The sequence below is a fragment of the Sus scrofa genome, chromosome 10 (genome assembly GCF_000003025.6).
Source record: "Sus scrofa isolate TJ Tabasco breed Duroc chromosome 10, Sscrofa11.1, whole genome shotgun sequence".
Classification (NCBI taxonomy): domain Eukaryota; kingdom Metazoa; phylum Chordata; class Mammalia; order Artiodactyla; family Suidae; genus Sus; species Sus scrofa.
The window spans coordinates 39,921,827-39,937,606 of NC_010452.4; the positions used below are offsets into that span (position 1 = coordinate 39,921,827).

The 15,780-nt window shown below is 45.3% G+C and overlaps 2 protein-coding genes across 6 annotated transcripts in view; one reads left to right on the forward strand and one right to left on the reverse strand.

The window, feature by feature from the left end:
• Positions 150-11,518, reverse strand: LOC100621751 (translation initiation factor IF-2-like). The gene is made up of 5 exons (XM_021064279.1): positions 11,512-11,518; positions 11,277-11,479; positions 10,562-10,966; positions 3,854-3,978; positions 150-517 (listed from the first exon to the last, which is right to left on the reverse strand). The coding sequence occupies exons 1-5, from the start codon at positions 11,516-11,518 to the stop codon at positions 394-396; spliced, it is 864 nt and encodes a 287-aa protein (XP_020919938.1). The 3' UTR covers positions 150-393.
• WAC (WW domain containing adaptor with coiled-coil) overlaps positions 10,736-15,780 on the forward strand; it is a 91,553-nt gene continuing 86,508 nt past the window's right edge. The window contains exons 1-3 of one of the 5 annotated variants that reach the window (XM_013980205.2): positions 10,736-10,999; positions 11,882-11,918; positions 13,435-13,630. In XM_013980205.2, the coding sequence (XP_013835659.1) occupies positions 13,492-13,630 (139 nt within the window). In that variant the 5' untranslated portion in view covers positions 10,736-10,999; positions 11,882-11,918; positions 13,435-13,491. Of the gene's footprint in view, positions 11,000-11,106; positions 11,562-11,881; positions 11,919-13,416; positions 13,631-15,780 lie in introns of those variants that run through there. The other 4 variants (XM_003130704.5, XM_013980207.2, XM_013980206.2 and 1 more) reach the window with 4 other exon arrangements.

Sequence of the window (15,780 nt, forward strand, 5' to 3'; positions counted from 1 at the left end):
GATGAGAAAGTAGGGCTTTTTAAATTTTTTTTAAGGGCGTCACCTGTGGCATATGGAAGTTATATGTATAGGAGCAGAATTGGAGCTGCAGCTGCCAGTCTACACCACAGCAATGCTGGATCCAAGCCACATCTGTGAACTACACCACAGCTTGTGGCAATGCCGGATCCCTAACCCACTGAGCCAGGCCAGGGACTGAACCCGTATTCTCAAGATGATTTGGGTCCTTAACCCGCTAAGCCACAACAGGAACTCCAAAAATAGAGCTTTAAGTGACACAAACCCTCCTACTGAGATTCAACCACTTTTTTCTTGAGTGTTTTCCAGGTTATTTCAAATCTTAGACTAATTTCTACAGTTCATATAAATCTCATTCTGAAAAGTTTTGCTAATTTATTCACTGTTTACATGGAGATGTGTATGGGTTGTTGGGAGTTCCCTATATGTCATTTTTGCTGCTGTCACCTCCATGGCACTGATTCTTGAAGAGCCTGATCTGTTAGTGGAGTACAAGAGTCTGCAAAAAGAATGAGAGGAGCTGTCACAGGAAGGAAAAAAACAAGAAATGAGATGCAGCCAAGAAAGAAGAGTGATGCAAAGAGAGTAGCTATCAATGTCAGATAGTCTGAAGTCAGCCAGGAAAAAGATTTAAAGTGCTCAGTCGGGAGTTCCCGTCGTGGCGCAGTGGTTAACGAATCCGACTAGGAACCATGAGGTTGCGGGTTCGATCCCTGCCCTTGCTCAGTGGGTTAACGATCCGGCGTTGCCGTGAGCTGTGGTGTAGGTTGCAGACGCGGCTCGGATCCTGCGTTGCTGTGGCTCTGGCGTAGGCCGGTGGCTACAGCTCCGATTCAACCCCTAGCCTGGGAACCTCCATATGCCGCGGGAGCAGCCCAAGAAATAGCAACAACAACAACAACAAAAAGACAAAAGGACAAAAAGACAAAAAAAAAAATAAATAAAGTGCTCAGTCGACATAGGTACATGGAAGCCACTTTTTTGGGGTGTGGGGGTGAGGGCTGTGATGGCAGCATGAAAAAGTTCACAGGCCAGGGGTCAAACTCATGCCAGAGCAGCAACCCAGGCTGCCTCAGTGACAACTCCAGATCCTTAATCTGCTGCACCACAAGGGATCCTGTGGAAGTCATATTTTCCAATAGGGTGATATTGGCATTTTGAGTGGGCAAATTCTTTTTGGGGGGGGGTTATTAGGGCTGCACCCATGGCATAGGGAAGTTCCCAGGCTTAGGGGTTGAATCAGAGCTACAGCTGCCAGCCTATGCCACAGCCACAGTAACGTGGGATCTGAGCCATGTCTGCAACCTAAACTACAGTTCATGGTGCTGCTGGATCCTTAAGCCACTGAGCGAGGCCAGGGACTGAACCTGCATCCTCATAGATACTAGTTGCGTTCATTACTGCTGAACCACGACAGGAACTCCTTGAGTGGGAAAATTGTTAAATGTAAGGGGTTGTCCTACACCCTGCAATGTGTTAGGCATTCTTGATCTCCAACAACTAAACACCAAAAGCACTGCTCCACTCATCCTCAAGTTATAACCAAAAGTATAAGTGAAAACCAAACCAAACCAAACCTTGACTATTTCCAAGGCCCCCCTAGAGAATCAGCACATGTTGATGAACCACTGCATTGGGAAAGTTTTGGTGATGTTACGAGGGAGACAGAAATTAGACTAACTGAATAGAAGAGCAAAGAATGAAACCAGTGTTTCTAGGGACAATTCTTACTGGAAATTTGACTTAAGTGAGGGATGTGAGAGAGCAGTAAGCAGGGTCAAGAAAAGGTGTTTTAAAAATTTTATTGAAGTACCATTGAGTTACGTGTTAACATCTGCTGTACGAAAAAGTGATTCAGTTATATATTTTTATATTCTTTTCCACTATGGTTATCACAGGGTATTGAATATAGTTCCTTGTGCTATACAGCAGAACCCTGTTGTTTATCCATTCCATATACACTGTTTGCATCTGCTAATCCTAAACTGCCAATTCTTCCCTCTCCCACCAACCTCCCCCATGGCAACCACAAGACCCTTTTCTGTGTCTCTGAGTCTGTTACTGTTTTGTAGATATGTTCATTTGTACCATTTTATGGCCACACCTTCGGCATATGGAAGTTTCTAGGCTAGGGGTTGAATCAGAGCTGTAGCTGCTGTCCTACACCACAGCCACACTGGATCTGAGCTGCACCTGTGACCTACACTGTAGCTTGTGGCAATGCCAGATCCTTAACCCACTGAGCGAGGCCAGGGATTGAACCTGTATTCTTAGGGAGATAATACTGGGTCCTTAACCCACTAACTCCTTTATCATATTTTAGATTCCATATATATCTGAAAACATATATTTGTCTTTCTCATTCTGACTTGATTTGCTTAGTATGATAATCCCTAGGTATATCTATGTTGCTACAAATGGCATTATTTCATCCCTTTTATTCCTGAGTAATATTTCATTGTATAGATGCACCATGTCTTTACCCAATGTCACCTCTTATGGTCATTTAGGACATTTCCACATCTGGGCTATTGCAGACAGTGCTGCTATGAACATCTCTTTTTGAATTAGTTTTGTCTGGATATATGCCCGGGAGTGGGACTGCTGGATCATATGGCACCTCTATACTGTTTTCCATAGTGGCTGCACCAATTTAAACTCTCACCAACAGTGTAAGAGAGTTCCCTCTTATCCTCATCCTCTTCAGCATTTATTATCTGTGGACTTTTTAATGATGGCCATTCTGACCAGTGTGTGATTGCACCTCATTTTAGTTTAAAAAAATTTTATTTTTTATTTGCTTTTCAGGGCCGCACTTGCGGCATATGGAGGTTTCCAGGCTAGGAGCTGAATCAGAGCTACGGCTACCAGCCTACGCCACAGCCATTGCAACGTGGGATCCGAGCTGCATCTTCAACCTACGCCACAGCTCACGGCAATGCCAGAACCAACTGAGCAAAGCCAGGGATCAAACCTGCGTCCTCATGGATCCTAGTCTGGTTCGTGAACTGCTGAGCCATGAAGGGAACTCCTGCAGTTTTCTTTTTTAAATAAATTTTGTTGGAGTACAATTGACTTAGAAAGTTGTGTTAATTTCAGGTGTACCTCACTGTAGTTTTTCATTTCTCTATTAATTTGTGATGATGATCATTTTTTGGGAGGGGGGGCTGTGTCTATGGCACACAAGAGCTCCCAAGCCAGGGATCAAACCCAAGCCACAGCAGTGATCCAAGCCACTACAGTGACAATGCCAGATCCTTAACCCACTGTGCCACAGGAGAATTCTGATGAGCATCTTTTCATGTGCCTGTTGGCCATCTGTAGGTCTTCTCTGAAGCAATATCTATTTAGGGGATGGTTCTTTTTGGGGGGGGGGCGGCGGGAAACACAAAGGATTCAGATGTGTTTAAAAAGCAATGGAGGAGTTCCCATCGTGGCTCAGTGGTTAACGAATCTGACTAGGAACCATGAGGTTGCGGGTTCGATCCCTGGCCTTGCTCAGTGGGTTAAGGATCCAGCGTTGCTGTGAGCTGTGGTGTAGGTCACAGACGCGTTGCATCCTGCGTTGCTGTGGCTCTGGCGTAGACCAGCGGCTACAGCACTAATTAGATCCCTAGCCTGGGAACCTCCATGTGCCATAGGAGCGGCCCTAGAAAAAGGCAAAAAGAGAAAAAGATTAAAAAAAAAAAAAAAAAAAAAAAAAAAGAAATGGAAACAATCCAGATGAAAGGAAAAGTCTGAGCATACAAAAGAAGGGATAGTTGTTGGTGTAAAGTAACTGAAAGGGTGAAAGGAAAGCACATGTGAAGGAAATGGCCTTAGAAATGGGGCTTACCTCCTGCTCTGAAACAGTAAGTGGGCAGATAGATGCGCTGGGATTGCTGGGTTGCTGGACCCTGGGCACACAGCCTGGTCCCTGTCCTCCTGGTGTGCATTTCTCCACTTGGGTGGGGCTGGGGCCTGTGGAACAAAGACTATGGCAAAGGATTCGAGATCCAAATTTTTTTTTTTTTTTCCCAAACAAATGCCAGGACATTTTCCTGAGGCAACAATGTTATTTACAAGAGACTAATAATATGGTGATCAACCATACTTCAAACAAATTTCTTAAAAATAGGGTAATATTTAACATAAACATATTGGAGTTCAGTGGGAGCTCAGCCAGTTAGGAATCTCATGTTCCTCACTACTGTGGCACAGGTTTGGGTAAAATATAACATAGTGTGGGAAAAAAAAGTGACCTTAGGACAATGCAGTAGCATCTAGCAGCCAGTGCCACTTCTCTGCTTATAACTCCAATGGCTTCTCCTGTTTCCTCTGTGCTTAAATGTCATTGCAGTGACCACTCTATTTAAAGTATTGTTTCTAACCCAGGACTCCCTGTCACCCTCCACCCTTCTCCCTAGCAGAAAGTTCTTTTTTTTTTTTTTGCTTTTTAGGGCCACACCTGTGGCATATGGAGGTTGCCAGGCTAAGGGTCTAATCGGAGCTGTAGCTGCTGGCCTGCGCCACTGCCATAGCAACACCAGATCTGAGCTGCGTCTTTGACCTACACCACAGCTCAGAGCAACACAAGATCCTCAACCTATTGAGCGAGGCCAGGGATTGAACCCGAAACCTCATGGCTCCTAGTCGGATTCGTTTCCGCTATGCCATGACGGGAACTCCTGGTGATTCCATTGTTTACGTTATCATCCCAGTTTAGAAGGATACACCACATACTGATAAGTGTCTATGGAAGTTTTACTACCCGCCCCAGCCCATTTTTGCTTTTTAGGGCTCCACCTGTGGCACACAGATGTTTCCAGGCTGGTGTCATAATTAGAGCTGCAGCTGCTGACCTAGGCCACAGCCATGGTAACGCTGGATCCCAGCCTTGTCTGCGACCTACACTACAGCTCATGGCACCAAAAGATCCTTAACCCACTGAGTGATGCCAGGGGTTGAACCCGCATCTTCATGGATACTAGTCAGTTTCGTAGTCTGCTGGGCCATGACTGGAACTCCTCCCCTTTTCTAAATTGTAATTTTTGTTGCATTTTCTTTTTCAGTTGAATGAAAGCCTCCACGTCACAAAATTGAGAACACGAAGAACCAAATTTTAGTTATGTATTGCAGTTGGCTAAAATATAAACTCTGTAGGAGCAAAGGCCCAGTGAATTTGTCTAATACTATGTTCCCGGAGTTCTCCGGTGGCATAGAGGATTAAGGATCTGGCACTGTCACTGCAGCATCTAGGGTCGCTGCTGTGGCATGGGTTCAATCAGGAACTTTCACATGACTTGGTCATAGCAATAAAACAATGAAAAAAGAAAATACTATGTTCCCAAGACTCGATACAGAGAAACTGATTTTCTTTTTTGGCTACAGGTGTGGCCCATGAAAGTTCCTAGGCCACAGCTACAGTAACAGCTAGATCCCTAACCCACAGTGCTGGGCTGGAATCCAATCTGTATCTCTGCAGCAACCCAAGCTGCTGCAGAAACAACGCCGGATTCTTAACCCTCTGTGTCACAGCAGGAACTCCAACAATGATTTTTTTTTTTTTTGAGTGAATGAATGTATGTGCCATGTGCTGCCAATTTATTTATATAATTTCATTCACTGTTTAAAACAGCCTTTTATCCTATCAAGCCAATTTTATTTTTATTCCTTTATTTGCTTTTTAGGGCTACATCTGAGGCATATGTAAATTCCCAGGCTAGGGGTCCAATTGGAGCTGCAGCTGCAGGCCTATGCCACAGCTATGCCAGATCCAAGCTGCATGTGCGACCTATACCGAAGCTTATGGCAACACTGGATCTTTAACCCAGTAAGTAGGCCAGGGATAGAATCCATATCCTTATGGATACTAGTCAGGTTTGTTTTCACTGAGCTACAATAGGAACTCAAGCCAGTTTTAGAGACGATGAAGTGTATCTCTGAGACTTTGGTAATTTGCCCAAGATCACACTACTAGTCAGTCAGTTAATAATATAGCCAGAGCCCTATATTATGTAATTCTGATTCCAAAACTCATGCTTTTCATCAATATACTGTGTCAAGTTGAGAAAAAAGAAAAGACAGAGAAAAGAGGTTGGCCAAAATTTCAGAGAAGACATTCTCATTTTGTGACCTTTTAAAAATTCCAGCAAAACCTTTTAAAGTCTCTTTACAACTAGAGGCTGGAGGATGTCACTTTTTGCTTCTTCCTCTATCACCAGGATCACATTAAAATTGGGGTCACCCACAGTCCATGGGCTGATAGCTCTCCCCCATACTGGCTGATACATGTTAAAATCTTATTGGTTGAAATAAGAGTTTTCTTCTCATTTAGAACTTGAGATCTTTCATCAGAGAGAAATGCAAACAGTCTACATAAGATTTGCTATATATGCAAATTTATATAGATTTTCACATTATCTTTTATGGTACTTTAACTGTATTAGGAATAATCTAGCGTCTTCCCATTTAATTTGTGACAGCAAGATTGGATTTATGAGAAATAAAAAAATTTAAAATATGCCTTTTTTCTCTTGAGAATTACAGTATCTTGCTATTTTCTTTGTATGTATTTTTTATAAGTATTCTTTCACTCAACAAATATCTGATTACATCACATAGCGCTTTCATTCTAGTGGGAGTCAACCAATGAAATACATATTATATGGCAAGTGGAATAAGAAAAATAGAGCAGGATGAGGGAGAGACAAGGTGGTGGGGTGCTGTTTACATAGCTCTCAAAGTAAGGGCCTTTCTGATAAGAGACTTGAGCAGAGACCTAAAGAATTGATTGTGCGGGGCTATCAAGTAAGTATCAAGGGGAAGAGTATTCAGGCAGAAAAATACTAGTGCAGAAGTCCTGTGACAGAGACAGGTTAGGTATACTGGAGAAAAAGGAAGGATGAGTGGTGGGAAAAGACTGAGCATGTGAAGAAGTCACTGGACATGAAACCAAAGTAATGCGGATGGGAGCAGTTTATGCAGGGTCTTATACTCTTGGTAAGAATGAAAGACCATCACTGTCATTCTGAGTGAGATGGGAAGCCATCTGTGGGTTTTAAGATGGGGATGATGCTGACTTTCAAAGGGATGTCTGACTGCATAAAGCATACATGACAAGGAAGCATGTGTACAAGTGGGAGATCTTAGCAGGGCTTTGCTTTGATCCAGGGATAAGATGGTGGCTTGGACCAGAGTGAATGGGATGGAGGTGGGGTGCAGAGATCAGATTCTGGGTATATTCTGAAGACAGTGCTGGTGGGATGTGCCAATGGAGTGGATGTGTGAGGTATGAAAGAATTGAGGACGACTCCACTGTTTAGTCTGGAAGAACGGAGTTGCCATCCCATGAAATAGGAAACATCTGATCAGGATTTATTTGGGGGGGAAGGTAAGTTTGGTTTAGGATATATTAAATTTGCGATGCCCATTAGACATGCAAGCAGTGCTGCAGAGTAGGCAGTTAAGTTCAAGCCTAGTGTTTAGGGGAAAGGTGTGGGCTGGAGATACAAACATGGGTTTCATTTAGCCAGAGATCTGGATGGGACTGTAGGGAGGATGAACAAAGAGAAGTCCCAGTTTAGAGATTTGCATCCTGGGGCACTCCTGCATCTAGAGGCTGGAAAATGAGGACGAAACAGCCAGGTGACTAAAGATCAGTCATTTAGAGAGAAAGAGAGAAATGGAGAATGGAATTCTGGAGGCGGCACAAGCAGATTCAGGAGGAAGCGTGTAAGTCATCAGTTGTGTCAAATGCCACTCACAGGTGGAGTGAGATGAAAGCTGAGAAATAAAAAACCAGATTTGAGAACAGGAGGATCTGGAGCATCAGTTTCAGTGGAGGATGGGGATCAAGTCTGATTTGTGGGTTCAAGAGAGTAGATGTGGGGATGAAGTTTTTCTGTACAGGAGAGCAGATGAGAGCAATGGGGTGGCGTCCAGATGGACATATGGTCAAGACTATTTTTTTCGCAGATGGTAACTATTAAAATGTTTATAAGTGGACAAAAGTGATCAAGTTGGGACAGGAAAGACTTGTAAAGAGGGTAATTCCATGAGTAATAGGGAACTCAATCCAAAAGTGGCAACTTTGGTCTTCAGTTTTGATTCTATGGCGTGATTGGAGGCTAACAGTGTGTTTAGATGCAGGAAGGTTAGTAGGTGTAAGGGTGGGAGTAGGTCAGAATTGTTACAGATCTGACTCCTGCTGGAGAAACAAGAAACAGTAGTGAGGGCTGGGAGAAGTGAAGCTCTAGAGGATGTTAAACAGCTGTTTCAGAGCGCAGGGTAAATGGATTAGGGAAATTAGCCTGAGCAGGTGAGGAGCACCAGGAGTTCATGTGAGTTAGCACGGCTGTTTTTTCTCAAAGGTATAGTGAATTGAGCAGGGCTGTGGTTAAGGAAGGTAAAATAGAGAGAGAAGGACCAAAGGTGTTTCCAAAGGAGTCATAACAACAGGTAACAGAATAGCTAAGGTAGGCAGTGAAATGATATTTTTAAAAACGGGCTTAACATTTAGAGAGTGTCCTTCAGTAAATAGCTGATTCTCACGAAGGCTGAACTGCTCCTGGGGGAATAAATACAGGGTTAGGTTCCTGTGAGTCTGGTCACATTTTTGTTAACTGATCAATACATAACTTTGAGAGTTCTAGCAGTAACGAACCCAACTAATATCCATGAGGACTTGGGTTCGATCCCTGGCCTCACTCAGGTTAAGGATCCTGCGTTGCTGTGAGCAGTGGTGAGGTTGCAGATGAGGCTTGGATCTGGTGTGGCTGTGGCTGGCAGCTACAGCTCCAATTCGACCCCTAGCCTGCAAACCTCCATATGCTGCAAATGCTGCTGTGTTTCTGTCTAGACATCTTACTACATATATATATTTTTAGGTCCTTTTAGGGCTGCACTTGCAGCGTATGGAAATTCCCAGGCTAGGGGTCTAGCTGGAGCTACAGCTGCGGGCCTATACCACAGCACTGAAGGATCCGAGCCACACCTGCCATCTACACACAGCTCAGGCCACGATGGATCTTTAAACCACTAAGCAAAGCCAGGGATCAAACCTGCGTCTTCATGATACTAGTCGGGTTCTTTGCCACTGTGCCACGACAGGAACTCCACTTATTATGTACTGTTGATGAGCACTTGATTCACGTCAAGTGAGCACATAAAGGAACCTTATGCAGGGAACATATTTTCTCCACAAAGAATGGCCTTCCCGTGCCGAGGAATACTAGACAAGACTTCAGCACTATGCTGGGGGGTGACAGCCCTTAAAATCGGAAAAGCACCAATAAAAAGCACCCCAAAAAGCTAAAAACCTAACACTCTGTATATTGTGAAAATCGAATTTGTTTACTCAGGTGAAATAACGCTGAGTGTTGCCGCCTTTAATCTCAGCAGTGCCTGTTAGGCAAATACTTTTTTTGCTGTGCACATCCATGAATGCTGTGGATATTGACTACAAATAAATTTTAGTGAGCAGGTGAATTTGCGAATAGAGAATCTGTGAGGAATGACCAATGACTACACTGACCATAGCAGTCGCCTCTGTAGCCCCGTTTGCTGCTTTTGCTCAAACCGTAACAAGCTCAGCAGACATTTATAATCATTAAAAAAAAATGAGTAATACGTTTTGCTGCCAGTTTTCAAAAAGTTTCTCCATATATTACTTTCTGTAGCCTACAAATCTGATGCCTTTTGTCTTCAACATATTTGTTACAAAAACATTAGAAATTGCACTTTAAAAAGGCTCCAGGTTTTGTTTTGTGTTTCTCATTTCAGTCACTGGCAGTTTTTTTCTTAATTACTGACAGCTTCAGTGGGCATTAAATAGTCCTTTACAGGTTCTCACAAAGAGCAATAATCTTAACATTTGACATGTAATGTGACAAATAAGGTTACATAATTAATATTTTTTCGATCAGTGGTGATTTCAGGGCCTTTTCCTCACATGATTCCGTATCTTCACTATGCCACAAATAATGCAACTGGTTGTATACCAAATAAATAAGTTTTTTGGAGGGATCTTGTTTCTTCTGACTTGTTTCCTATTTAGCTTTTTTCTTCCAGGTAAACGGCTGTGTACTTTATCATCATCTTTTTCACTCAATGTTGCCGTACAAGTTTAGAGCAGAAAAAGAAAACCATCTGAATACCAGTGCCCTCAAGTAAAGCCCTAATTTGGGGGTGGTGATACTTGATTTTTCCCCTCCCAATGTGCAAATGTTCCTATAGGGCCTGGAACAGTCTATAAAATGTAGTTTGCGGAGATTTCATTAAGCTCTCCCTAAGCCGCGCAGAACCTCCAGATGACTGCATTTGAGCGAAAAGGAACGGAAAGAGAGAAAAACGGGAAATAAAGGAAGGAGGGGGTAGGGGAGGAAACGTTAGGAGCAAGGATGCGGAAGCGCCTCGATTCTTTTCCCAAGTAACCCCACCCGTGCGTCCCAGGCTCGGTCGTTTTAACCCAAAGGCCGAGCGGCCCTCGCTCTTCCTCTGGGGGTGCAGGCCCCGCGCCCCCCTTGCTGAGGCTCGCTCGAGCACGCTTCCGGGTGAGACTTACTTTCACGAAGCCGAAGGCCCAGCTCCGGGCCCTGCCCGCGTACGGCGCCCCGGCCCGACTTCGGCTCCTAAGAGCAGGCCTGAGGGGCGTCCCCCCGGCGACCCCGCCGCAAGCCCGGGGCCGCCGAAGCACCAGGCCCGCGCTCTCCCCGAGGGCGCCCCCGCCCCCGCGCCGCTGGGCGCACGCGCAGCCGCCGCCGCCGCCCTTATTTAGTCCGCGATGGCTCCTCGAGCGCCCCACCAGCCTCCTCCCCAAGGCGCCGCCCTCCCCGCGCGCCCCAGGGCCCCTACGACCAGCCTCGGGCGGCTCCCCGAGCCCGACGACCCCTAAACTGGAACGGTGGCGGCCGGACGTACGCTGGGGTTCTGTGGCGGCAACCGGAAAGAGCTGACGCGCGCGAGGAGGCTAGCCAGGCCTCGGAGGAAGAGGAGGGCCGGGGTGAGCCGAGGTTTGCCGAAGGCGGCGTTCCGGAGCCGCGCGAGGGTGGGAGAGGAGGGGCGCGGCGGAAACTGCCGAGGGCTTCCGAAGGCCGCAGAGGCCGAGTTGCCCGGATGTAGTTGGTGGAGCGGCAGCGGCGGCACCAGCGGCGGCGGCGGCAGGAGGAGGAGGAGGAGGAGAAGGACCCGAGCGGCGGCGGTGGCGGCGGGGGGAGGAGGGGCGGAGGCGACGGAGAGGGAGGGGGAGAAGGCGGAGGGGGCAGTCGCTCTCCGCGGGCCGAGCCGGACGCGTCTTCTTGCCCCCTCCCCCCGGTTCGCCGCTGCCCGGCTGAGCGAGAGCGTGGTGCGGGCGGAGGGAGATGGCCCGGGAGCGCCGGCGCCAGTAACGGGGAGGTGCTGAGCGTCGTCGGGGCGCGCCGGGCCCTGTGCCGCCGGAGGCCGCCGCCCGCCGCCTGCGCGCCCGCCGCCCGCCTCGCGGCCGCTGTCCCCCCTCCCCGACACACGCTCACAGGCCGGGCATTGATGGTAATGTATGCGAGGAAACAGCAGAGACTCAGTGATGGGTAAATCGTCTTTTCGTTTCGGGCCGGGCTGCGGGCGGGCGGCGGGGGGGCGCCTCCTTATCTGGGGCCGGCCGCGCCGCCATTTTTGTTGTTAACCCTGCTCGGGCTCTGCCGGGGGGAGCGGCCGCGCGGGCGGCGGCGGGCGGCGGGCGAGTGCAGGCGGGCGGGCGCGCGTGTGAGTGTGAGCGCGAGTGAGCGCGTGTGCGTGCGTGTGAGCGCGCGGGGCCCGACCGGGCATTCGCGGGAGCGCGGGGCGGCGCGGGGTTCCGCGGGGGCCGGGCCGTGCCCGCGTCTCATGTCGCCTCTCTTCCTGTTTTCAGCTGTCACGACCGGAGGGGGGACTCGCAGCCTTACCAGGTACCCGCGAGGCGGCGGAGGGCCGGGCGGCGGGCGGGCTGGGCGGGCGGGGGAGGAACTGCTACTCGAGCGCAGGCTTCGCGAGTCGCTGCAGGCCCTTCGGGGCCCCGGAGCCCACCCGGGCGTCGCGGGCCCCCCGGGCCCCGAGCTCGGCGCCCGACGGGCCCTCGAGACTGATTTTTGACAGGTGACCGGGGGGGTGGTCAGGCTTTTTTAGGAAAAGTCGTTCTCGGCTAAGAACGACCTGACTCGATTATTTGTATGTGAGGGGATTGGTGGGGCGAGGTAATAGGGGATTTCTCAGCCGGCTTTATGTGTGTTGGGGAACTAAAAGTTAAGGTGAAGCGACGGAAATGAGGTGGAAGGCCAGGGAAGAAGCCACTAATTGATTGGCAGCTCTGAAGTGTTTTGTAAACCACTACCCCTTCCTAATTTGTTTTTGGTGCAGTTAAGTGCCTTACTAATGAAAGATGGCGCTTTTGTTTCTATAGGAATTGAGGTCTTTGGATACTTGGGTAATTCATTCTAATGTAGACGGTTCTAGGTACATAGGTTCCTCTTTGTTGTTGCAGTCACTGCATCTAAAATTTCAAAAAATTATGATAGACGTGGCCCCACTTGTCCGGGCCGTCGTGGGGGTGGGGTGGGGATAATGGTTGGTAACTCAGAGGACCCTAGAAGTAAATACTTTCTACATCAGGTTTCTAGGCTGTTACATCTGTTCCTGACTACCATGGGTTGTTAAAGCTCAAGTTAAAAAAAAAAAAAAAACCCTAGGTCCTCTGTAATGTGTTAAAAGATTAAACCCTGTTGAATCAGGCCCTCTGAAATTTAATTAATCACACATTTTAAGAGACTGCTACATCATCATTGTCTTAAATACGTTAAAGATGTCTACATATGCTAGATTATTGCGAGGGAGTTCCATTAAGTTCCACTAAGATAATGTCAGAAATATCAGTCAGCATTTTTATACCTTAATATTGTTTCTGCCACCTGCAAGAGTAGTTGTTAGGTCTGAAATGCTTTGCTTAAATCCAAGAATTGGAAAACCTGATGGGTTCTCTCTCCCTTTTTTTTTGTTGGTTTGCAGAAACATGTTTATACTTATTTATATGCATTTCAGTTTTAGAGCAGAAACAAATTACAGTAGTACTCTGACTCTGCTTTTCTTTAAACTTTTTAATTTCCAGAAAAATTTATTGAGAAGTGAATGTCCCAACATGTTTGATTTCTTGTATTTATAAGATAATTTGTTTGATTTCTTGTATTTATAAGATAATGAATGGGTTTTTTTTTTTTAACATAAGGTATTACAACTTGAGGAGCCTTATAGTAACTCTTAGGCATTTAGGTATTGTCTGTAAAACTTAAAGGTAGACCTGAAAGAGGAAATTTTAGTTTTATTGATCTAAACTCATAAAACATAAATTATATACCAAATTTTGTAATGAAATTAATTTAGAAAGTTTAAGATGTCAATTCTTTCTTTCTTTGGGGGGGTGATGTTTTACAGGCACTTAAGTATTCATCGAAGAGTCACCCCAGTAGTGGTGATCACAGACATGAAAAAATGCGAGACGCCGCAGATCCTTCACCACCAAATAAAATGTTGCGGAGATCTGATAGTCCTGAAAACAAATACAGTGACAGTACAGGTCACAGTAAGGCCAAAAACGTGCATATTCACAGAGTTAGAGAGAGGGATGGTGGTGAGTAGCTTTTTTTGTTTAAACTTTCACATGTATTTATTCTTAGTAAAAAATTTGTATAAAACAAAAGGTATACTATATCTAGCTTCAAGGTGTTACTATATGCTTATATCAGAATATTTTATTTTTGTTGATTTACTTAATTCCTAAACAAATTTCTGTAGAAATAAGATTCTGACCTGAGTGAGCATCTAAACGGTGACTGAAGTGGCTGGTAGTTAGAGGAGTCATTTATGCAATGTAGTCTGCCAATGCTTTATTAGTGGTGAGAGAAGGGCTGGACATTTTTCCACAAAAGGAACTTTCACCTTTTTTTTTTTTTTTTTTTTCTTGTCTTTTTTCGTTTTCTTGAGCCACTCCCGCTGCATATGGAGGTTCCCAGGCTAGGGGTCTAATTGGAGCTGAAGCCACTGGCCTATGCCAGAGCCACAGCAACTTGGGATCTGAGCCACGTCGGCGACCCACACCACAGCTCACGGCAACACCAGACCCTTAACCCACTGAGCAAGGCCAGGGATGGAACCTGAAACCTCATGGTTTCTAGTTGGATTCGTTAACCACTGCGGCACGATGGGAACTCCCGAACTTTCACCTTTTCAAGTAAAGATTTTAGTTTTTTGGCTTAGTTTATTTTGAAATCCTTGTTCTGAGGCGTTCAGACATGTTTCCTAAGGGTAAAGTATGAATTAAAAATTTTAGTAAGTTTTTTGTGACAGTTCATTGGTTTATTGTTTGGGGGTGGTGCACCTGTGGCATATGAAAGTTCTCAGGCTAGGGGTCAAATTGAGCTACAGCTGCCAGCCTACGCCACAGCCATAGCCACATCAGATCCGAACCTCGTCTGTGACCTACACCACGGTTCAAGGCAGCACCAGATCCTTAACCTACTGAGGCCAGGGATCGAACCTGCAACTTCATGGCTCGTGGTTGAATTTGTTTCCACTGTGCCACAACGGGAACTCTAATTCACTGGTTTAAAAAAAATCGTTTATAAGTCAGAAAATTCATTTTGAGTTTTTGTTATAAACATTTAAAATACTATTTATCATATTCTCTAGGGTCTTATTAATGTAATTTCTACCTTTAGTCAGATAGTCACCTTTCTAAAAGTCAGCCTCGTTTCTTTTGTACAGGGCTGTTACCCATCAGTTATTACTTTGCCTCAAGTTCTTTGTGGTAGGAGGCTGAGAAAAAGTAAACTCTAAAATGTTTTCAGATTTAGTGTGCCCTGGATTTACCAAAATAATAAAATTTCATATCTAAAGCATGCATTGAGAAACAAAGCAATTTCACTGAGGTAGTAAGAATGTATATTTTTTCCCACTAGAAGATCTGAAATTGCTTAGCTGATATTTGAAGTAAGTATACCGTTTCAGATATGCTTTTGTAAGCTTGTAAAGAAACTCAGTATGAGCCCCATATGGGTTTCTACCTCTGATTTTCAACTAGCTTCTCAATACTTTGCTTATACTTAAAAAACATCCCAAATCTTCTCTTTTTTGCCGCCTGGGATAGAAATGGGCTCTACCCATTGTGACGAGATACTGAGAAAACATTGATCTCTATAATTACTGGGTTGAGGTTAATAATGGTCAGACGATTGCAATGCGATGGGATAATTTGGATGATTATTGAATGGAGGGAAATAATAGTTCTCTCTGTTAAATATAGCATAACTTTGTGCTATCTATGCAGATAAATATATTTTTGTTTGTAAATAACAGATGGATTTGGTTATGTTCAGTGTTAGAAGGTTTTTGGCAGAATTATTTAAACTATAGTCAGTTTTATGGGTAAGTTTTCTGTAGTGTTATGTGTAGTCTGAGATGATTCTATCACTAGCCACTTTTCTGTAGTGGATTTCATTTTAAAGGTTAGCTGTTAGAAAGCGGGTAGTATTTGCGTTGTGCTTTATTTTGAAAACTTGGGTGATTGTGACAAAATGGGATGTGGCACCTCATCTCCTTATAGATCAGTATCTCAGGTTCTCTTTTAGTGATCATGATCTGGTTAATCTATCATCTATCCCCTAAATCCAGGAAGAGGTCGATTTAGGTTCTCTAGGAAACTTAACTTCTGTAAATGCTTTCATATATTTACAGTGAACCATGCCTGACAAATTCTTTACAAGTGAATTAATCCCACAGATA

Excerpts from the sequence above, each read along its gene's own strand:
- LOC100621751 (XM_021064279.1), bottom strand. Across the intron at positions 10,967-11,276 it reads AAGAAGACGCGTCCGGCTCG|CCTCCTCGCGCGCGTCAGCT; the intron begins GCCCGCGGAGAG and ends AGGCCTGGCTAG. Across the intron at positions 3,979-10,561 it reads GGGCCTTCGGCTTCGTGAAA|GCCCCAGCCCCACCCAAGTG; the intron begins GTAAGTCTCACC and ends TTTGTTCCACAG.